This window comes from Rhincodon typus, chromosome 9, assembly GCF_021869965.1.
Source record: "Rhincodon typus isolate 14 chromosome 9, sRhiTyp1.1, whole genome shotgun sequence".
In the NCBI taxonomy this organism is placed as follows: Eukaryota; Metazoa; Chordata; class Chondrichthyes; order Orectolobiformes; family Rhincodontidae; genus Rhincodon; species Rhincodon typus.
In genome coordinates this window covers 67,953,718-67,978,401 of record NC_063340.1, presented here as the reverse complement: position 1 = coordinate 67,978,401, position 24,684 = coordinate 67,953,718, and the positions used below count along the sequence as shown (strand labels likewise).

At 39.0% G+C, this 24,684-nt stretch overlaps 1 protein-coding gene across 1 annotated transcript in view; it reads left to right on the top strand.

Moving 5' to 3' along the window:
- Positions 1-380: 380 nt before the first annotated feature.
- Positions 381-24,684, top strand: part of stpg4 (sperm-tail PG-rich repeat containing 4) — a 49,098-nt gene continuing 24,794 nt past the window's right edge. Inside the window, exons 1-5 of the mRNA XM_048601337.1 lie at positions 381-509; positions 634-699; positions 5,165-5,410; positions 14,020-14,081; positions 17,320-17,404. Of these exons, the coding sequence (XP_048457294.1) occupies positions 381-509; positions 634-699; positions 5,165-5,410; positions 14,020-14,081; positions 17,320-17,404 (588 nt within the window). The remainder of the gene's footprint in view (positions 510-633; positions 700-5,164; positions 5,411-14,019; positions 14,082-17,319; positions 17,405-24,684) is intronic.

Sequence of the window (24,684 nt, the reverse complement as noted above, 5' to 3'; positions counted from 1 at the left end):
TACCAGTGCATTACTGGGCTGCCTACAGATTGCCACAAGGATCATTTTATCTGGTTCACGGGGAAAGGGACGGCGAGCAGAAGTAATTGTGGCGATTAAAAAAAAACTGCAAGCCCTACGTCACAGTGGCTTATCACTGAACGCAATAGGTTCATTTTAGGTCATGTTAAAGGTTGTACTTCATTTCAAACACTTCCTTGTGGATTTTTAGAGGCTGTCGACACGTTGTTTCCCAGAGCAATTTTAATTTTGATCGGAAGTATCCCTTGCAATGATTTTAGTTTGAAAAGGAGTTCGACAAAGGATGTTCCGAAGTTGGAAGTGTAATTGAAAAAGGGAAAAATCTTAAAAGTGTTTGCAATAGGAGCTAGGGTGCTAATATGGCTGGAAGTGTTGCCAACAATCCGACTGAGAAAGTAGCGAGGAAAAACCACAGTTTATCTAACAAATCGGAAATAAAATCCAAAGTGAGGGAAGTCCGTAACGCTAAAAAAAATCGCAATAGCAAGGTAGTGGAGGCAAGAAATTTTGGTAGTCAGACTACTATTTACTTGTTTAAATTAACTTCCTTGTGCAATACCACAGTCCGTTGGCTCAGTTAACTAACCGTCAACCTATTTTACGCAATTCTAGCAAAAGAGTAAATCCTCAGCAGAGCAAGCATCAACTAGGGAAGGGTGGTGGCGAGAGAATGTCAAAGTAAGTGTAGATTATACATTTAGAAATAAGTAGGAAATCTAGCAGCTAACAAAATTGTCGTTTATATAACTCATCTAAAAGCTGTGATCTTTTGCTACTTTTAACTTAGAAATGTGCTTTATTTCATGTGGCCAGAATTAGAGAAAAGGTTCATTTATGTTGCGGAATAGCGCATGCCCCACAATGAGACGGGACAATACTAACAGATTCCTTTACAAAATTATGCTCTCATGGGGCAGCTTTGCCCACAGAGAAATTGGGAATTTGGTCTCCACAAGTTTCCATCTATCCAACAATGAAAGGCTCCCTCACAGAATCTACTCTACCATTTGGAGTTGATACTGCACTTGGTATGACCTCCATTGTAGAGTCAGGGAAGCTTAAGTGCTTGGAATTTTGACGGACTTAACAAAATACTGTTAGATGTTTAGATTTTGACTTTGTTCTTTCTGACAATGTTTTTAATCCTGCTGCAAGCAGTTTAAGCTTCTTAAGTTCGTGGGTTTGCCTGTACTCCTTTTTATATCTAAGCAATGAATGGTTAACTTTAGGTGTAACCTCTTATGACCATTACTGAATATTGATGTCTTTTGCATGGGCCTGTTATTTTAAATTTTTTTTGGAGATTTGGTTCTGGTTTCATCTTACCAAATTAAGCTAGTGTGTGTAACAAAAAGTCAATAGAGATGTGACTGAACTAAAAGTGTTCAATCAGTAAGTCTTGATTTGGTGATAGTACAATATAGTGAACACGTTATGCTTTGCCATATCACTGGGTTATCTTGCTTGACTGAAACAAATTGGCTCCCACATTCTAATCTTTAGTTTTGTTTTGAAGATCAGACTTGCAACTTTGCTCTATTTAAAAGAAACAACTGCAACTGAGATACCACCGTTTCTATTTCCCTTCATTCAAAACCAGAGGGAAAAATCAGTGATATCACTCTCAACTTGGGATCAAAATCAAGGATATCAGAACACAATAGAGTGAAATTTTTTAATTATAGGCTTATGGTACTTATGGTTTTTAGTCATGAGGGGAACAACTTCCAATACCTCATCTCATAAAATGCTATCTTGATTTTATTCAATGTTTGTCTAAATGCACTTTGCTTTTAAAAACATAATTGAAATGTAATTATTTTACAAATGCTTCCTGTAGAAAATGTTCACAATAAGTAAATAAAAATAAAAAAAAATGACAAGCTCAATTCAAACTTGAGACAGCTTTATCTAAATGTTTTAAGTCGATTGCTACCCGGGAGTATTGAAAATCTGCTGGTTTGTCATGAGCACAGCTTCTATTTTCCTAGCCATGAGTTTGCAGGAACATATTTGTTATTTGACTACCACAATTGTTTTGTAGAATTGCTCATTATAGCAGGACATGTATTAAGAACTAAAATACTGATTTAAGGTCAACCATTAAGTTTTGGCAAAGACTTAAAGTGATTTCACATACCTTTGTTTGCAAACACCTGCTCTTCATATTGCAAGTCATAGTGAAACACATTACTTGTGGATGACAGACGATTGGAGCTGCCTCATGAGATTTGGGGGCATCCTTTTCAAACCTGCTTTCGGCCTAATGATTGTGTGCTCTTTTTGCATCTGAAGAGTGTTGCCAAGGCATATGTTAACCTGTAATGTGAAACTGGTATATATTAAGGCACATCTGCCTGGCCCATTTATTGCTTGTTGCTGGTGATTTTATTTTTGTTGACGGGTGTGTTTACTTATCTTACTCTCAATTTTGCCCAGGTTTGGATGAGACAAACATCATACTGTTTCATTAAGATGTCAAAGAAAGTGTCTCTTTCTCTCTCTCTCTTACTCTTTTCACAAGTCTTTATCTTATCACTTTATTTTCCTGTTATACTCCATTTATCTCTTATCTCTTTCACTGTCTCCTCTCCCACTAATTTTCCAACTACTTCTGGAGGCTATCACTGGTAATCTTGAGATCTGCAAACTCTCCCATGATGCCTTTTTCTTCAACAAGCTCTTGCAAAAAAATCTTGCCAAAAATTTTCCATCGTGACAATATCATTTTAGCAAGGCCTTTGACAGTGTTTAAAAAGACCGTAATATTTGAAACCTATTTCTTCTAAACTGATCTAGCAGCGTACAACTTACAGCAAACAAGCCCCCCCCGCCAATCCCTTGACCAAACAGACCAAATTGACAAGGCTTAAGGGCTGATTGTATGCTTCTAGCAGTGTGCCTTAACTGAAAAAGGAGTATGGTGGAGAAAGATGCCTAATTATTTAACAGATGTAGACGACTGTGGTGATATCATAGGGACATAAGCTTGCATACACTTCATCATACTCACAGATCCAAACAATGTTCCAAGGCACTTTGCACAAAATCATCTGGAAAGCTCATCTAGCCAAAAAGTTGATTGAAAGGTGCAAATAATTCTAAAGGGTAGGGCCCATAAGGCTGTCTAGCACAGACTCTCAGCCACCCTGTTGAAAACACTCCTAACAAAGGTACAACTGATATCCTGCATGAGTCTGAAAAAAGGTGAACTATCCCTCCTTATCCTTCTCGTCTGACTACAGCCTTTTACATAGCCAACCATACCATCATCCTTTGGTGCCTTTCCATTGCTATCCAGCTGCATGTGACTGCTGTCACATGGCTGCATTCTTATCTATCTAATCATAGAGAATCATTTGACATGGCTTCTCTTCCTGCCCCCACACCATCCTCTATGGTGTGCCCAAGGGATTTAATCTTGTCATGTTTCTCATTTACCTACTGCCTCTTGACAACGTAATCCAAAACACTGCAGCAGTTAACACATGTATGTTGATGACACTCAACACCACCTCACAATTCTCAACTGCCCCACCATCTCCAAATTGTCAAACTGCTTGACTGACATCCTGTACAGGATGACCAAAAATTTGCTCAATCTAAATTTCAGAAAGACCGAAGCTATTGTGATTGCTCGCTGTAACACACTCCACCCACGACCCTGGCAAACAGTCTGAGGCTCATCATATATTCACAAACCAGATGTCATATTTAATCCTGCAATGATAATCTGACCACCTGTCCGCACCATCGTTTAAACCGCCTGCTTCCACCTATGTAACTTTGTTCCCTTTTCATCCTGCCTCAGCTCATAAGAAACTATAGAAAGTTGTGTGCACAACCCAGACCATCACGGAAGCAAACCTTCCATCCATGGACACCATTTACAGTTCTCACTGCCAACATCACCAAAGACCCCTCCCACCCCAGTAGTGCTCTCCTACAACCTCTTCCATCAGGCAGAAGATATACAGAAGCTTGAACGCATGCACCAACAAATTCAAGAACAGCTTCTTCCCTGCTGTTATTAGACTTCTGAATAGACTCGCTAACTTCAAATAATTGATCTTGTTAATGTTGATCTTGCTTCACACACCTCCTGTACAGTGTAGTCTGTATGCCTCCCTCTGTCAAAGCACCACACTAAGGATCTGTCTGTCCTTGTTTGCTATGATCTGCCTGAACTGCTCACAAACAAAGCTTTTCACTGTGCTTAGGTACACATGACTACAATAAATCAAATTAAATCAAATCAAATCTGCTGTGGACACGCTCATCTATTTCTTTGTTTCCTTCGAACTCAATAATTTCAATTCAGTCCTGACCAGCCTCCGACATTCTAGCCTTCACAAAGTTAGATGTATTAAAGACTTTGCTCCTCCTGTCTTAAGTCGCTCAAAGTATCATAAACTTAGAATCCCAATTGATTGGGATATATCTAAATTGATTCCCAATTAAGTAATTTTAAGATTTTCATTCTTGTTTTCAAGTACTTCTAACCTTGCCTCTCAATGATTCTAATTTCCTCCAGCCCCAAGAGTATCCAAAATAACTGTGTTCCTCTCATTCTGGCCTCTTGAGCTTCCCTGATTTAATCCCACATTTTTGCACAGCCCTACTTACAGTTGTCAAGACCCTGAGCTCTGAAATTTCTCCCTAAACCTTCCCATCTTTTTAGTCCCTCTCTTTTCTTCTTTTAAAGCCTCTTTGACCAAGGTTTTGGCCATCTATGCCAGTATTTCCTTATGCAGCTGAGTGTTAAATCTTGTTTTCTGATACTCCTGTAACACTTCTAGTTTTATTACATTAAAAGAGCTATATAAATCAAAGTTGTTTTTGAGCACCAGAGGAGTTTTGGGTGAAAACAATGTTATTCAAAACTATTCACTCAAATATGTCAACCAATGTTAGTAGAAATTTGCGATGTCTAACTTGTAAGAAAGAATTCTGATATAACACTCTAACTAAAATGTAAATTTTCTTTTTCTGAATAAACCACAATATATTTGCAGCCCTTTTTGTTTCTCTTTCAATTTTATGAAGATATGCTTTTTCTTTAATCTCTTAATATATAGGTTAGACTTACTGCAAAATTTCTTGTATTAGGAACTTCAATTTAGCTCATGTTCTTTCCTTGCAGGATACATCAATCCCTGAAAAATATCCCATAAAAGATTTTATTCAGGAGGGGCTTCTAAATCCAGTGAAACGGAACTTTAAAACAAGAGGCAGGGACAGCACTACCGTATCAGATTCACAATCGAGTGAACAGCTAGCAAAACCTGATCAGAGTACAACGGCCTTAACTGAGGTGGAAAAGAAATCACCATCACAAGCTCTCAAAAAGGCTACCAAAAAGAAAATTGTGCACAATGTGCCACAGAAGGTGATGTCATTTACTTTAATGAAATATGCAGTTACGAATTTAATGGTCTCTTAAATTGTCAGGAAGAAAGGTGGTATAATTGCTTTAAAATTAAAGGAAGGCCGAAGCAAGCTAGAGGTTCCCATAGTCTTGAAGTCTTAGCTAAACATGAGTTCAGTACAACGGATGGCAAAGATGAGGGATATTGTGGCCATTATTCATTGTACTCAGCCCTGGGTTTAGTCATAATTCAGGTCTCACATGTGACATTCCTATATCACTTACCATGGAAGAGTGACTGAAGGGTGATTTCTGTTAGCAACCCACCTATATTCTGGTATACAACAATATACTTCAACTCAATGATGGGTGTATGCTAAAAACTTTCTTTATAAAGCATGGTGATCAGCTTAATTGTATATGAAGAGAGCAGCTTTTCCATTTCATTATTTTTGAAACTCTCTGAAGGACTATTGAAACTATAATCCATAAGTAAAATACTGAAAATATTAGAAATCTGAAATAAAACCTGAAAATGCTGTAAGTACTCAGCAGGCCTGACAGCATCTGTGGGGAGAAAAAAGAGTAAATGTTTCAGGTCATTTTCTGATGAAAATCACAATTGGAAATGCTAAATCTGATCCTTTCCCTACAGCTGCTACCAGACCTGTTGAATATTTTCAGCACATTCTGTCATCGTTTATATTGAAAACTATTTTCTGATTCTTTAAAGCAGAGGTGCATTTTGGCAGAAGCAGGTGCTGGTAGTCATTCTGAAAATGACCTTGACCTTAAGAGAAAGACAAGAATCCCATAACATGGTAGAGACATGTCACCAGGATTTTCCAATGCTAAATTGGAGGCCTTGCTGAATTGATGGAGAGAAACTGAGATGTCGTCCATCCACAGGGGGCTAAGAGGCCCTCCCTGCAAACATTGTGAAGGCAGTGGGACCAGATAATTATGGTTATCGATGCTAGAAGCCAAGCTCGAAGACTTTGATGCAATGCTACAGGAAATTCAATGACTATTGGGTCAATGTTAAACAGGATTTTAAATTAGATGCATGAATGGTCGAACAAGGTACGCAGGAGTTGTTGTCAGAGTAGTGAGACTAAGGTGTGACTTTAAGACAAGGGCTAAATCACTGTTATAATGGAATGAGGGGTCATATACAGAAAATATAGCCAGACAAAGAAGTTTTTAAAGGTTTTGGTATCACCAACCCCTCCATCAATGCCGTGATATTAAAATGATAATTTTCAATATTGTCATGGATGGCTATGTCTTTATTCACAGCTGAGTGCATATTCGGGAGGAAATGTGGTGATTACAAATTCTTCATTTGATTCTTATAATTTATGGATTTAAGGCTAATACACTTCAGCAGAAGCTAGAAATTTCTAAAACCTCTGGTTGATCATTTGCTGTTTCTTTCAAAACCAGTTTGTATTTATATAGTATCTCTTCCGCAGTAAAATGTTCCAAGGACTTCACAGGAACGTTCTCAAACCAACTTCATTATTGACCCTTATAAAGGTGATATTAGGGTAGGAGATGCATGTTTAAAGGAGAAAAGAGATGGCAAAGTTTATAGTGGGAATTCCAGAGGGGACAACAACTTGCATTCATATAAAATTTTTAACATAATTAAATATTCCAAGGCTATTTATGGGACCAGTTTTATATTGAGCTACATGAACAAAAGCTTTGTCAAAGATATAGGTTTTAAGGAGCATCTTAGAAGAGAAAAGAATATCTGAAATAGTAGCTACTTTAGACTACCAGTTACAATTATTGCTGATTTTTTACCTCAATTCTACCGTCCTGCCCGTCTTCGCTTTTATGACCTTGTGTTGAATATACTGAATGCTGAAATATCCACAGCTCTCTGGTTTGGAGCATTCCAAACCCTGCATGAAGAAATTTTGTCTCTCGTCTGTACCAAATGACTAAACTTCTGTTCTGAGACTTTGGTTCCTAGTCATATACCTGGTCAGGAGAGATAACCTCTCATCCCCTTGAGATTTTTATATGCTTCAATGAGATCACCTCTTTTTATTCTAAATTCAAAGGAATATAGGCCTATTTTGATCATGCTTAGCTCATAGGACAATACTTTCATCACAATCTAATGATTCTTTGTTGTATATTTTCAAGATTGCACAAACTTCCTTAAAACTTGAGAAGTAACCATTCATAGTGCTCCAAGTATGGTTTCACCAAAACTTTATATTGTTCTTATAAGACTTCTTTCTTCACTCACAAACTCCAATCTCATTGTAATGAAGTTGAACATACCATTTGCTTTCCTAATTGTGTGCTGTGCTTGAGTGTCAATTTTCTGTAATTCATGTACACAAGTTCTTCAAAATACTAACATATCCCAGTCTCTTATCATTTACAAACCTTTCTACTTTGCTGTTTCACCTTCCAAAGTGGATAACTTCACATTTATCATATTATATTCTATTTGCCATGATCTTGGCTTACCTGTCTGTATCCCTTTGTTATTTCTTTGCATCCTCCTTGCAGCTTATTTGACCTAACTTTGATGCCTAACTTTGTATCACTATTACATTTGATGTGTCATTTAAGTCATTTATATTGATTGTAAACAGCTGAGACCCAAATAATGATATTTTCGTGCCCTGCTATTTACAGCCTGTCCACCTGAAATTGATATTGTTATTTCTATTACAAAGAACATAGAGAATGCTGGAGAAACTCAACAGGTCTGGCAGCATCTGTGGAGAGAGAAACAGAGTTAATGTTTCAAGTCCAGTATGACACGTCTTCAGAAATGCAAGATGTTGGGAAATTTTTTAAAATAATTTTGACAGAGACAGAAGTTGACGGACAGTGTGTTGGGGAGTGTGTTATGTAAGAAAAATGGAAAACTGACATTGTGCAGTCAGTTTCTGAAATTATAGAGTTCGATATTGAATCCTACAGGCTGTAAACCACCTGAGCAGCTGTTGTTCCTTGAGATTGTGTTGTGCTTTGTCAGAACATTGCAGCAGATCAGGACAGAAATGTTAGAATGAGAGGAAGGTGGTTTATTCAAATGGCAAGCAATTAGAAGGTCAGTGTCATTCTGACAGAGCGCAGGTGTTGCACAAAAATGGTCACTCAGTTGCATTTGAACTCGCAATTGTAAAGGAAACCACATTGTGAGCAGCGAGTACAGCATACTAGATTGAAACAAGTACAAATAAAACACTGCTTCATCTGGAAGGTTTATCGGTGCCAGTGGACAGTGAATGGGCAAGTTTTACACCTTCTGTGCCTGCCTGGGAAGGTGTCACGGGGGAGTGGCGAATTGTTAGCAGTGATGGAGGTGTGGACCAGAATGTCATGGACAGAAGAGTCCCTGTGTGGAATGCTGACAATGGAAGGAAGGGGAAGATTTCTTTGGTGGTGGCATCCTGCTGGAGGTAGTAGAAATACTAAAGGATGATCAGCATGGTGGCTCAGTGGTTAGCAAGCCTCACAGCACCAGTAACCCAGATTCGATTCTTCAGGCGAATGTTTGTGAGGAATTTGCACATTCTCCCATTGTCTGCATGGGCTTCCTCTGGGTACTCCATTTTCCTTCCACAGTCCAAAGATGTGCAGGTTTGGTGGTTTGGCTGTGCTAAATTGCCCATAGTGTCCAGGGGTGCACAGGCTAGGTGGATTAGCCATGGGAAATGCAGGATTTTAGGGAGAGGAAAGGTGGGTCTGTGTGATATGCTCTTTGGAGGGTTGATGTGGACTCAATGGGCTGAATGGCCTGCTTCCACACAGCAGGGATTCTATGATTCTATGATCCTTTGAATGCAGAGACTAGTGGGTGGAAAGTAAGAACAAGTGGAATCCTATCGTTCAGGGAAGAGGAGTGGACAGAGGTGTGGGAAATGAGTCAGACATAATTGAAGGCCCTGTCAGCCACATTGGGGAGAGGGGGTGTTCCTTGGCTGAGGAAAAAGGAGGTATGACAGCCCAGTGGCATCATCAGAACAGAAGTGATAGAGACGGAGAAAGTGGCAGAATGGAATAGGATCCTTGCAGGAAACTGGATGTGAGGAGATATAGTTGAAAATGGAATGTGTTAAAGGAGAAATTGTTCAAGGTAAGAACAAACTCGGCCAGGCCAAGGTGGCTGGTGGTGAGTGGCAATTGTTCTGGCATCTTTGTTTTCTGCCTGTTAACCAATCCTCTGTCCCTGCTGTTATATTAATCTAAAAATGTTTTTTGACAAATCTGTTAAGAGTTCTTTGAGGGTGTAACTAGCACGATCAATAAGGGAGGGCCAGAGGTTGTGTCTAATCGGAATTTTGAAAGATGTTTGATAAGGTGGCACAGAACAATTTATTATTCAAAACCAGAGCTCAATTACATTTTGTCTATACTAGTTTGAAACATACAAGCATTGCAGGAAAATGGATGGTTTGACCAGGTTCATCCCTAATAATACTGTAGTTTGGGCAAATTATGCATAGCATATTGCTTAGAGAGAGGGAACGAGATGCTGAGCTACTTCACAAGTCACCTCAATTCCTCACTAATGTCTGTATACATTGCCAGATGCTCCACAGTACACGTGTAGGCCATGGGTTAAGTTGCAGTGTCCATCTGTCAAATTTAGTCATTCATGGACAGAGAGCAGCGGTGAACTGTAGTGGCAAAATACCATGTTGGTTTTGGCTGATATCTTGGAATGTAATTTTAACAAACTTAAACATACATGTTTGAAACTGAAGCTACTGCAGTTCCAGCTCCTCATTGCTGACGTAAGGTGGAATTGTAATATATTTTTAAATAAAGCAAAAACTATTTTGTTCAGTTACCTAAACTGAAAACCTTGCAGCAATATAAGGTGCAGGCACTTGCTCTGTTTAACATTAAAAATTTGCCTAACTGGAAATCTAATTAAATTCCTGTGGATGTTTTTGAGCGAGACTTTGACTCTATCCCAAATGTACTCTCTTTCTGCAACTCGAAGTACATTTATGGAAAATTGTCAAAGAGAAACAGAAAATGCTGAGAATGGATTGAACTCTATTGTCATATTTCAAGATGGCAAATTAGATATGGAAGGATTAATCACGCAAATAAATTCTGGAGGCAAAAGATAGGAAACAGTTTATTCCTTCAGGCTAAGTCGAAAAAATATTGGTATGTGCTTTCATGTTTAATTCAGATCAGTTGAATTTGCATATGGCATTAAGTAGGCTATATCATGACTTGATTCAGGAAAACATAATGATTTCTATTGTCAATGGCATTGGCAGCATTAGCAAAAGTTTGAGAAGGAAACTAGGGAAGCTGCCTCTCCTAGACAGTAGCTGAAACCAACTCAGCAACTTGGGTGACTAATTTATGATCAGCTCAGGTGCAGAGTGACTTATATCAGCAAGTTTAATGATCTTGCTCTTGTTATAGCTTTAGTGTGGTACAAAATGTCTCTTCTTGATCAGACGTACAGACCCAACACAACAGTGAATGATCTGATTGGTTTACCTTTTTATGTTGATAACTATTGGCTGCTGCTCATTTTTAGTATGCAGTTTTTTAGTCTTCATGCTAATGGCTGTTATTCCTGTTTCCTCTTGCTGGTTAATACCCTCCTTGCCAATTTAGCTGTGATTCATTACTGTTTAATGAGGGCGAGATTCGAACCACATCAAATGCAAATAAGATGGTCAAAATGTAGCAGACAAAATTAATACTGGAAGTACTAGCCCCAGGAGGTGTAACAATGTAAAATGAAAAGACTGGATATAATTTGGTATTTGATGAAGTCCTTGTGTCTACCTTCAATAAACAAACCTGCAGAGGTGGAAATTAAATGTACCCTTTACATATATGGATGCATCCACATGACATCTGAATAAGTGAACTGCATTTTCACTTGTATTGCAATAATTCTGAACTCTAGATGTGCCTATCCTTTTCTGGTATTCTGTATTACTGAATATATAGGGTCAATTCTGGCTAGGAAATGACTGCTAAATGACTCATTTATTTATAAAAAATGGCAGATGAAAGAGGTATACAATTGTAATGCTTTTAAGACTTAATTGTAATACTTTTCAGACTTTTCAGACTGTGTACTTACATACAGGAGAAATAAAACATAGCTCTCCCTGTGGTGGATACCTCATCAATAGCATAGATGGTTTTGGCATCTGCTACAAGACAAATTGTATACTGCAATTTTTACTAGCAAGCCCCCCAGTTCTTTCAGTTTTTCTGTGAAAGCAGAATCAGTCGCCATGATTATTATTTTTGACTCTAGTTAAAGTCCAGCATACTCAGTAAGAGGGTCGGGAGATATGTGGTAGAGAAGCAGCATTTACCAGCACCATGGAGAAGGTTCATGGAGTTTGATAGCATTTCAAGAATAGTCTAAGGTTTTGTTAGCAACTCTGGAAGATGTAGGGAGGAGGAATTCAGGGATGTAGTGGGAAATCTTAAACTTTGGCAGTCGTATGGTAGGATATTGAGGCTTTGCTCAAGAAAATCAGAGGGAGAGCTAGGGTAGGGCCCCATCTCAACCGGTTTTGCCCGGAATTACTGGGTCAGTGTGCTGCTGTGTGACAGCACGTCCGCTATGTTATGTAATGTACATGGAGACAAATCTGCAGAAGTGGAGACATATATTCTGGGCCCTTGATTAGCTGACTGAAGAAGTCAAATTGTATTTGTGTTACATGGTTTTCCAAGATTTCTGCTAGGTCGGAGGTGTTGAAGAGTGATCTTTGGAATGTGGAAGCACTGTTGTAGCAATCCTCTGGTATGCCAGTGTGGTGTGGTGGTGGTAGTGGTGGTGATGCTAAAGTTTAGTAACACACAGTACCTGATCCTGGAGATTGATTGTATTTGGTTAGGACTCTGGTATATCTAAACAAAATGTAAACTTTAGAAACTCTGAAAGTGACTGTTATCTCAGAAAACAATCTTGAACTGGAGAAAGAACTTCTGATAATTGAAGAGGGAAATCTTGGAGTAGTAGTCCCAACAGATATAAAAGTGTATGTAGAGTGCAGGCATAGATCAGATATTGAAATGAAAGCCTCAAATTATCTTAGAATAGAAGTAGGAGTAGGAGTAATCATGATTGTGAAGTTTCAGCACTTGCCAGTAAACCTGAAGATGAACCAATAAGTGAGACAAAATAAAAAAAGGTTCTAGTTGAATAGAAAGAGTTTGGAGTTTATTTTTAAGTACCAGCTAAGGGTTAACCTGCTGTGTCACAAACTATAGATGATCTTGTACTGAAAAAGACCTTGAAGACAGGACTTATAAGGTTAAAGTAAGGATAGTTGCTAGGGGTTTCAGAAGAGTGACTAGGTGATTCAGATGTTAGAGCACAGTTTTCTGTATCTAGGAAAGTAATCTTGAAGATCTTTATCCTCTTTTAGCCACATCTTCATGGGAATATGGGTAGATCAACACATTAGTGACATTTTTGAAGGGGGATACTTTTCAGAGGACAGCAAGTTTTGAAATTTTGCCCTGTGCACCAAAGTCTAGATTATTCATATATATCAGAAATGGTAGGAGTTGTAACACATTTCCACTGTAAACCTTCTTCAGTCAGACAGACCACTGTCATTGTTTCCTGTCATTTGGCCAATTTCGTAGCCACGTTGCCAATGATCCTTTTATTCCATGAATTCTAATTTTATCTACAACTCTGTTATGATGCCTGAAATATGGAGGCATGGTCAATTGAGGCTTGGGAATTGGAGGAATTATCTGAAAAGGAAGAATTTGCAGACCTCTGGTGAAAAATTAAGGGATTGGCATTGGTTCAATTGCTCCTTAGGTGGGCCAACATTAGCATGATGGGCCAAAAAGCCTACCTCTGCAACCATCAAATGATTTAATACTTAGATGACATTAAAATGCCTATTAATAACTGCCAGGATTTAATATGAAGAGTAATATAGAAAATAACATATTACAAATGAATCTTTGTGTGATCTCTTCCATAAAAGGTCAGAAGTTGCACAATTTCAGAGAAAGAACATTACACCATGTAGAACAGAATTTAGGTATTGTTTCCTTTAGAGCTAGAAGTGTAATTGTTCTGCATTCTGAAAGTTATGTTCACTTACAAGTCAGGTGGAAAATGAGAACCCAGTGTTTGTTGGATTAATGTTAATTGATATGTCCTTGCTAAGAGGAAGCTGAACAGCATGTCAAGATCGCTTTGCATCTGTAAGAGTGCAAGAGGTAAATTAATCCAGCTGTAAGTAGCTCTGTTTTAAAAGTTTAAACTTTCCTACATTAGCACCTGGCTTGAACCAAAATGATTGTTTTAAGTTTACTTTCATCTGCTGTAGCTCTTGAGAAACAAAGGCAGAGTTGTATTAGAAGTCAGTCATGAGGGAAGAATAAAATTTAACTAGTAAATTTCCCTGGCTTAAAATAAATTTGCCTACAATTAAGAATGAAACAGAAACATTACAGGATGTGTTATTCAAAATCTCACAGGCAGTGTGTGAAAGCAGATGCTGTGCATAAAAAAAGATAGGCAATAGTTAACATATAAACAAGAGATATTAATAAGAAATGTTATGTTACCAAATGTGTCACAAATATATAAAGATTTATTTTATCAATGACTTTTTTTCCAGGACACTATTTCTGCAGCATCTTACAGTACAAGAACTCCTGTGTTTGAAAAATCACCACTCAAGTAAGTGTGAGGGCGATATCCAGGTAGCACATCTACACAAAAAAAGTAGAGGAGTGACCTAATTTTAGTTGGATTTTAATTGGTTCATAATTCATTTTGATCTCGCATATTGTCAGTTCCAATGCTCTGTTATCTTAGAATTTGGTTATTTTTGATTCAGCTCACTACACGCTTCCTTGAGGTTGTGTTCACACAAGTTGCGTTCCTCTGTAAAGCTATCTTTACTTCTTTCTAACAAATTCAGGTGGGATATTTTTCCAAGACCCTGTTTATAAATTGTTCTTCCAAGATCACCACTTTTAGGATTGCTATCCAAATGTGATTGATAACAGAAAACGTGTATACACATCAATCATAATACATGTTCATGAAGGTCCTGACCCGAAACGTTAGCTTTCGTGCTCCTGTGATGCTGCCTGGCCTGCTGTGTTCCTCCAGCTCCACACTTTGTTGTCTTTGTTCATGCCCAGCTGTTTGTATATATTTTGTGGTGGACCTCTCCTGATGCTGACTATGCCTCACATGCAGTGTGTTTGCCTTGCAAGTTGATGACACATGGTGCCAGTGTGAGATTGATGCAGGACTGTGCCATATAGCAAGATATACCCCACGTTGACTGAGGATTGCAAGACAAACCATCTCCATGACTGCGCTAATTGGCATGGCAAGGATATCATGTTAAAAACCAAAAGAACTGCGGATGCTGCAAATCAGAAACAAAAACAGAAGTTGCTGGAAAAGCTCAGCAGGTGTGGCAGCACCTGTGAAGAGAAATCAGAGTTAATGTTTTGATCCGGTGACCTTCCTCAGAACTGATATCAGAAGGATACCATGTTGATTGGTGCTAAGTGAGCAATTGCCAAGAGAGCAAGCAAGCAGTCCGGAGATCCCATCTGGTCCAATCCATGAGCTGCGTTTCTGTTCCTGTGCATAAAGTGTCCTTGCAGCAGCCTTTCGACGCTCGTTGCTGGTATACTCTGCAATGCAGCTCTGTGCATTTTTGGCATCCTGTGTGTGTATCAGAGAGGTGCCAAGAGGATCACAAGGGTGTTGGCAAATCTTGGATACCAATGTCTCTGCATTTTCCTACATATGTATAACGTTTTTGCAGTATTGTGTCAAGAATAGAGTCACTGCTATTGTCCCTTTCAATGTTTCCCTATTTAGATTACCTTACCTGAGTGTGAGTTTGTCTAGTCATATTGATATTAAGATCTATTTTAAAAACATGTCCAACTATTATTTTCCTTTTGATATTTCAGCTTCACACTGTCAGCTGCTGTCTCTCTCCTGTAAACTGGGCAGGAAGCAATGGAATATGGGGCCTTTGCCACCCCATTAATGGCAATGCCCCACCTGATGTGATTTTTAATTTAGACCTGTATGTGGATGGTGCAGATGGGAGACCACATAAATATGTGAATCAGGGTTGTGCACAATTGTAAGATCCCTGTTGCAAGCTGCAGGTAAAAATGAGCACTTCTCATCATTCTCTCCCCTCCCCCCCCCCCCCCCCCCCCACCCCATTTTACCAGGCATTGATGGCCCTAATCAACAACCCTTTGAGGGGACTGTTGCAAACTGCTTTTAAAAAATGTCCAGGTTTAGAGCAAGTGCTGCATGGCCCATTGGGATTCACCGTCCTGGATGCCCAGAGATCCCACTCCACAGCTCCCATCCCCTCCAGCAGGCCTCAAATGCAAAAAGAACCAATGGGCTGTAGTCAGGTGCCTGCATTTCAACAATGACATTATAATAGTCACAGCATAAAATGGCTCAGGTCTCACACTGATAAAATTGGGCAAAACAGTCACTCCATTGATATTACACTATTTTGGTTGCCACTTGAAAATCACTCCCAGTGTTTCAACATTAGATTACCTTCTTGCTACATCGAGCTTTATTACAAAAACAATAGGTGACCAGTCCAATTTGACCTTTTGAGTTTTGTATTTGCACATTGTTTCTGAACGTATCTGTGCATTACAAAGAGTTAATGTCATCAGCCAAATTTTCAGGCTATGATTTTATTTGCAGCAAGCATTGTATATTTTTTATTTTATTTTATTCATTTGTGGGATGTGGGTGTCGCTGGCTGGCCAGCATTTATTGCCCATCCCTAGTTGCCCTTGAAAAGGTGGTGGTGAGCTGCCTTCTTGACCCGCTGCTGTCCCCCTGCTGGGGGTTGATCCACAGTGCCATTGCAGAGGGAATTACAATAATCATTGTAATCCAGTGAAAAGAAGGTCAGTTAACTCTATTGGCTGGATGGCTGGTTTGTGAGGGAGAGTGACACTTAGCATGTGATCAATTCCTACATTGGCTGAGGTTACCATGAAGGACTCTCCTTCTCAACCTCTCCCCTTGCCTGAGGTGTGGTAACCCTCAGGTTAAACCACCACCATTTGTCTCCTTCTAATGAGAGAGCAGCCTGCTAAGGTAAGACTATAGCTACTTTACCTTAATCCACTGAAAGATATACCAAATTATAAATTTAGCTCACCAGTAAATTATGATAATGTTATGTCATGATTTAATAGAGGTCACTACATCCATCTTTATCATTCTCCTCCATCACTGCGATCATTGTAACTATAGGTCTACAATTATTATTTTAATCTACTATTTTAATATAAAACTTAAAAATGTTTTCAGATGTTAGTTTTTTTGTTAGGTTATGGAGTCATGGAGTCATACAGCACAGAAACAGACCTTTCAGTCCAATTCGTCTTTGCCAACCAGACATCCCAATCTGACCTAGTCCCGTTTGCCAACATTTGGCCCATATCACTCTAAACCCTTCCTATTCATATACCCAACCAGATGCCTTTTAAATGTTGTAATTGTACCTGCATCTACTAGTTCATCTGGCAGCTCATTCCATACATGCACGACTCTCTGCATGAAAAGGTTAGCCTGAGTCCTTTTTAAATCTTTCCCCTCTCACCTTAGACCTATGCCCTGTGGTTTTGGACTTGCCCACCCTAGGAAAAAGACCTTGATTATTCACTATATCCATGCAAATCATGATTTTATAAACCTCCATAAGGTCATCCCCTCAGCCTGCGATGCTCCATGGAAAAAAGCCTCAGTCTATTTAGCCTCTCAGTTGGAATTATGCCAATGTTCCTAAATGATTTGTCCTCCACTAGTGTGCTTTGGACGTCAGGATTCTCTATCTGAATGGTATCTGTGTAACATCCTCCAGTTTATTTATTATTCCATACATTTCTTTCAGGCTTAAAGTCGATTTTCTTTCACACTCTAGCCAGGGGAATTTTCGGTCTTCTGTGAAGAGATTTCCAACCATTTATTTTGTTCCTGTAAGTACCAATGTAATCACTATCTGCAACGTGTTCTAATGGTTGGTTTTAAGCAGGACTCCTTTTTAATTTCACTGTGACGACAAATCAATGTGTTGATTTCTCTACTTAAATAGTCTATTAGTATGGTTGTAATATAGAATTTGTAAATTAGAATTCTCTTCCTTAGACAGGAGTGGAGTCTGTGTCATTGAACATATTCCAGGCCTAATAAGACAGTCAAAGCTTATGTGCGCAAGGGGAGTTTGGGCTACAATCAGATCAGGCATAATCTTATTGAATGGAGTAACAGGTTTGAGGGGCCAAATGCATCCTCCTACTCCTATTTCTTATGTTTTTACATAACACTGGTCTACCATTTTGGAATGTACCATCTTGGAAATGCACTTGCATAACAATGATTGCAGAGCATTTATTACTCTTACAGCACAGATGATTACCAACTTTGAAATCTCTTGTCATCATGACCCTGTTAGTACCATTACAAGAGGCAGTCAATGAAGAGGCAGCCTCTGCATTTGCCTCCAAATAAGGATGGTGAGTTCGTTCCTGAGCCAGGAGGCTCTGAATCAAATCAGATAGTCCAAAGCACAGGCCAGTTTACAGCTTGACTGGGAGAGATAGACACTGCTGAGGGAGCTAGCAGACCTTCTGAGAGAGCCTTAGAATGGATATGCTGCAGTAAGTTTGTGAATTTAAAAAGTGGCCTTGGCTGCTGGGTGAAGTTTAGAGAGAGAGAATTTGTTATATAAATAAAGTCAGATTGCAAAACTCTTGAGGTTAGGAGGAATCTGGGTATTCTGGTACATAAACCACAAATAGTTTTCACGTAAAACAGCTAATTAGAAAGGCAAATAGAATGTGGTCATTTATTGCAAAATAAATATAATGTAAAAGTAAAGATATTATTTTCTACAGATGAACAGTGAATTGATGAGATTGCATTTCAAATACTGTGTACAGTTTTGGTCTCCTTATTTAAGAATAGATATATTTCTATTGGAAGCAGTTCAGGGAAGGTTCACTTGACTGATTACGGGGATGAGGAAGGTCTGGGAGAGTTGCGTTTGTATCTATAGGAATTTAGAAGAATGAAAGGAGATTTTATTGAAATATGTGTGATCTTGAGGAAACTTGATAAGTGGTTGCTGAAAGGATGTTTTCCCTTGTGAGAGAAAGTATAATTAGAGAACAGTTAAAAATTAAGGAGTTTCCCACTTAAGATGGAGATGGGGAGAAATTTTTTTTCCCTGAGGGTCCTGAATCTGTGAAACTCTCTTCCCTGAAGAGCAGTGGAGGAGGGGTCATGAAATATTTTTAAGACAGAGGTAGATAAATTCTCAACAAGGAAGTCAAGGTGTACTGGGCTCAGCAGGAAAAGGGGGTCATGGCCAAAATCAGACCAACCATGATCTTATCAAAGGCACGGCAGGCTTTATGGGGCCTCTCCAGCTTCTAATTTGTACACATAGTATCTCCACAGAATCACTTTTGGCTTAATAACTGGGGGCATGGAGCAAGGGTTGATAGCATTCTAGCTTGCTTCCTGAAGAACAGAAGAACATGAACCACAGTATTCCACCGAGTCCATCAAGCCTGCTCTGCCATTCAGTCTGATCTTGGCTGATCTCAACTTCAATTCCATTTCCCACCAGCATCCCAAGTCCCTTGATTTGCCTGAGAGAGGAAATATCTGTTAGTATTACTTTTTAAATGTGATCAACAATGGAGCTTACACTACCTGCTAGGCTTTAGTGCAATGAGTTGGGGGGTGGGGAGTGCGCATTGTGGTGGAAGATAGGGGAACATCCAGCTTTTGGAAAGATCCTGGCAGCATCAGTAACTTGCTCACATTTGGTTCCATAATTAGCCTAATTAGCTATCTGGTATTTACCCCACAAATATCACTACAAGTTGGGAATATGTTGGGGACACAGTTATATCTTGGCTGTGGTCACTCCTCTGATTGCACCTCCTGAAGATGGCAGGATTTTCCGATAGAGTTTGCTTCCTTCCCTCAAACTGACACTAGATATTTGGGAGGCTCAGTGATTCACAGCACACACTGTCCAACCCAGACTGTCCCAGAGAAGCTGTGGTCAGTGAATGTAAGGGTTAGGCATATTCAATTCATTGTATATACATACATGATACTCTTAATATGCTTTTATTTTCATGATAAGCTAATGAGAATAGAGTCCCTTCTCCCAGAGCTAGAGGCATGAAATATCCAGAAAAGCTCTGAAAAACAAACAAACAACTACTGGGGAGCAGCATTGTGTGAATGGAATGTCATTCCTCAACAGAAACAAGTTTTACAGCTCATTTAGAATAGAAGACAAGTATAAAGAGGTCAAGAGTAAACAGTGAGATAAAATGCATACACAGATTGGTTTTTGATAAGCCTTTCTTAATAACCTTATTGTTTAATCCTGTTGTACAACATTATTTGAGTCCATCAGTGATATAGAATGCCTGATATAATGCCTTGCTAGAAACAGAATAAATCCCTTACAATATATACACAAACATAAATCCTTTGAAAAAGTAACATGAATGATACTAAATACGAGGAAATGATGTCAAGCCGGTAAACTAAATTTACAGTGTAGGTGTCTGTCATAAATTTATAAGTTTATGATGCCATCTGGCTCCCTTGATTAGGTTATCACCTCGCTATTGGTCCAAGATTTGACCAACTGCAAGAAGGCTCTTTGGCATTCTGTAGAATTTTTCTAAATGCAGTTAATTAGTTCAAATCCATTTTCAAGAATTGACACTGATTAAATAAAAAGTCCAAGGGTGAAATTGGTCCAGGCCAGCAATATAAGACTGCTTTGTAGCAACCAATAGTTGAATTTTCACTGTGCCTCGATTATTTTGCCATTGAGCTTCACAGAACAATAGTTCAAACTCTTTTTGGAGACTTATGCATTTCCTTGTCTCATTTCTTGGCAATATTTTGCGACTAAATGGAAAATACAAGCTGACAGAGTGAAACGTTGGCTGCTGATTCGCTTCAAGAACATTTCATGCTGTTCGTATGGACCAGTTGCACGCTGCCTAGTTTTATCCAAGCTGCAACAAATGATTCACGCTTCCCCAGCATGGAGATTTTGGAAAGGAGCCAAGGGCTGTGGTGCAGTAGACCAACAAAACTAAACAGACCAGGAGAGAAACCAAAATGTTACCATTCAGGATTTTTTACAACACTTTTTTTACTTTGAACAATTTAATACCGTGAGCATTGATGCATTATATTATGTCTTCCCTTAGATCCCCCAAACTAACTATAAATCCAGTTGTAATAAGTTGTGTACAGACATGACTCCCATGGTAATGTTTTTGGCTCCCTTAAAAAAATGAGCATCATCACGTAAACCAAATCACACTATGAAAAATAACCACAGTAATATTTACAAAAAGAATCCTTATTAGTCAGAAACAACAAAGTTCATTGATCAATAATAAATGTCCTTCGAGGAGTTTGTAAAGCGTTAGTTCATCAAGCTTGGAATACAGTCTGGAAATAAATATTCAGAAGGAAATTGTGCTAAAAATGTAAACGGGGCTGTAAAGTCACCAGAGCCAGATTGCATATAGGCCAAAATATGGAAGGTGGTTAGGGAAGAGATAGCTGAAGCATGAATCATCATTTTCCTAAGATACTTGTAAAAGGGAAATATGCTCAAGTCTGCAGGCTGTTACTGTGTAAGAAAGAGAAAGGGATATGCCAACAAACTATAAAACAATAGGTTATTTTGGTGAATGAACATTTAAATGAACACTCTGCTAATAACACACACTTGGCTGAAAGTCTGGCTCTAGCACACAATTTTGTTTTTAATTACTATGATTTTGGTTCTAATGATCATAATTTGAATTTGTGAAGGCACTAAATCAAACACCTACAAGTTTATGCATCAAGTGCTGATTAGACATAATTTTTGTGGAGCAACAGATTGTGGACACCACACACCCACCTCCACTGAAGGTGTGGAGTATGCTAGCTGACACACAGCAGCAGGTTTCACGTTGGCTCAGTGACTCAGCGAGAAGGCACACAGGCTTTCACACACAGATTTAGTCGGTGTTTTCTAATCAATGTGTACCAAAGTGTTTTTACACATCTCTGGAGCAGGAAGGACTTCAAGGTAGTTGAATTTAGTTCTTAAATCAGTGCTTCTGAATAATTTTCTAGCCAGCCTTTCCCAGGGCTGGTTTCAACTTCTTTATCAATAGGTTAGTGACTTGTTTTGGGCACAGGCTAAATCAGTTTTTCTGATTAACATCTCAGCTAAGCCACCTTGATTCAACTGGAACCAACTGAAGAAAAAGGAGGTAAATAAACTAAAGCATCTTGAAGTGAAACACTAAAATTGAAGCACTTGTGAATGGAAATGTTTTGATAATACATTGGATAGAATGATGGTAATTTATATTTACCTTTAAACTGAGTTCCAGTTTTACAGAAGTATAATCCAACATGGACAGTTCAGTTCTTCAGGTTTTCTGTATAGATATTTTCCTAAAGAACTTGTTCAGTGATGTTATGATACACCTCTGGAGCAGGTAGCACATGAACCCAGGCCTTCTCGTCCAAAGGCAGAGACTCTACCACTGAACCACAAGGGGCCCCTATGTTTTCAGTATATTTCGTGCAGTAATAATGATAATATCAATAAGGAAAATAACTTGAATGAGATTTATCTAGTAATTTTATCAATTAATAGGGATTAATTTTTCCCTAGGGTGAGGGAATTCAAAACTAGGGGGCATATTTTTAAGGTGAGAGGAGAAAGATTTAAAAAGGAATGAGGGGCAACTTTTTTTACACTGAGTGTTTCATGTGTAGAATGAACTGCCAGAGTAAATGGTGGATGCAGGTAGAGTTACAATGCTTAAAAGATATTTGGATACGTTCATGAATAGGAAAGGTTTGGAGGGATATGGGCCAAGTGCAGGCAGCTGGGACTAGTTTAGTTTGAGATTATGGTCAGCGTGGACTGGTTGGACCGTAGGGTCTGTTTCCATGCTCCAAGACTCTATGACTCCATGAGAATAGGATTGCTGATCAAGTTCTTAAATGTGATTAATTGTACAAAGCAATTTACAGAGCTAGAGTGGATAATTCCAATTGAATAATTAGGACCCACACCAGGCATGATGAAGAATGAAAGAAATTTAGTATTTCTTGGGTCCTTTAAAACCACAGAATGTTTCAAAATTCTGCACAGCCAATTAAGAATTAAAATGTAGCTGCCAATGTAATTTATTGAAATACAGCAGTTAATTTAGGTATAATCAGGTACTACAAACAGCAAAGAGATAAATGATAAGATAATTTGGTAGAATTGTGGTGTTTGAGAGATAAACAGTGGCCAGGACACTGCAAAATCTGTTCAGCTGTTCTTCCACCAGTGCCTTGGGATCTTTTACATGACCTGAGAAGACAGACTACACTTCATCTCATTTGAAAATTGCCATCTCTGATGGCGTGGCGCTCTCAATACTAAACTGATCTATCAACCTGGATTAATGCTTAATTCCTAGAACATGCTTGAAACCTATGATCCTCTGATTCAAAGACTCAGTTGCCATTGAGCTTTATTCTGTGCTGTAATTCTATGAATTTGTAGGTTTTAAACAAGTTGCACCAAACACTACCTTTCTGGATTGTGATAACACAGAAAACCCGACTGGAAAAGAACATAATTTATCATTGAATACCAAAATAAAGCCACTACCCATGGTGTTCTTAGGATAGTCCCAGCCTGGGACAGATAGTTCAGTGGACCCATCCCTGGGTCTGCTTTATAAAGGGCTAAGGTGATGAGTTCCAACTAAGCAGACCATTGCCTGTTACCAAGGGAACTCATACTCAACGAGCTTCACAGGCAGATTAATTAGTGATTCCCCCTTGCTCCTGTGATGATGGGACCTCCTGCAACATTTTGCCCATGGCCCCATTCCTGCTGCTTTCCAGGTCTGGCTGAGGGGTATATGATGAATAGGCAAATGTTTCTTCTGTGAAGACTGTTGAAGAGTCGCTGCAGGGGGCCTCATCATCGTTGGTGTGTCTGACCAAACAATCATCCTAGTGGAAGGTTCTTGCTGGAGTTGATCGACGTGTTTTCTTTTTGCAATCGTCTCCCTGATTTTGACCATGTACAATACCAGTTCCTTTTTTTTTTAAGGATAACTCCTGGGATTCCTGGAGAGCCATCACTAAAGTTCCTTATATGGACTATATCTCCCCCTAGTAATAATTGAAACCTAGGAGACACTTCAACTCTATTGTGTTCCTTGGAATGGGAGCTCCGTTTTATGGCCTTCACCCCTTTGACAGGGAATAATGCATCCTTGTTGACTGTGTACATGAAGTACGTTACCTCGTTTACCTGGAAGACACATTTTTCCAGCCTCAGAAAAATGCTGCAAAACCTCCTCCAAACTCTCTAAATGTTCCTTTGCGGTAGTTCCTGAGATTAAAATGGTATCCAGGCAGACTGCCACTCTGGATACCCCTTGGAGGATGTTCTCCATTACCCTTGGAAAGCTGAAGATAACCCAAAAGGCAAGCGAGTGTATTCATACTATAAATACGTAACATAATTCCTGGATGACACTTCAAGCTCCAGTTGGAGGCAGACATGGCTCATATCCAGTTTGGAAAATGTGCGACCCCCAGCCAGCTTTTCATGCAGGTCTTTACGAGTGGTATAGGATATCTGTCTAAGCTCTATTCACTGTCAACTCATAATCCCCGCTGAGACAGGCCAGGTTGTCAGGTTTTACAACTGGGACTGCTTGGCACAGGCCATTCAGCAAATTGTACTGTGTGTATGATGCCACATTCCTCTAGATATTCCAATTCAGCCTCTACTTTGGCACATTAGGGCACAGGAAACCGGTCATGTTTTGAAGTATTTAGGTTGGGCGTCTGGGTTTAAATAGATCGTGGCCCTTAAAAAGAATTAAATCTATTAATCACCATCAGTAAATTACCGGTGTTTTTGATTTTTAATAATTTAATTCAAAACCTGTCTGGGTCTGCTAATTTTACTTTATCTTTTGGGTCTGCCTTTGTTTTATATTCAGAAGTGTTCTTACATGCAACTGAACCATTTTTGTCCCATCAACAAAATTACCATGACATATTATCCCCCCATCTATTAACCATCACCAGTAATTCCCCCATGTAGCCAATTGGATATTCCACGCAGAACCCATTAAGGGCAATGCACACCATCAGATGTTGAGGTGAAGGTAGGGAGACT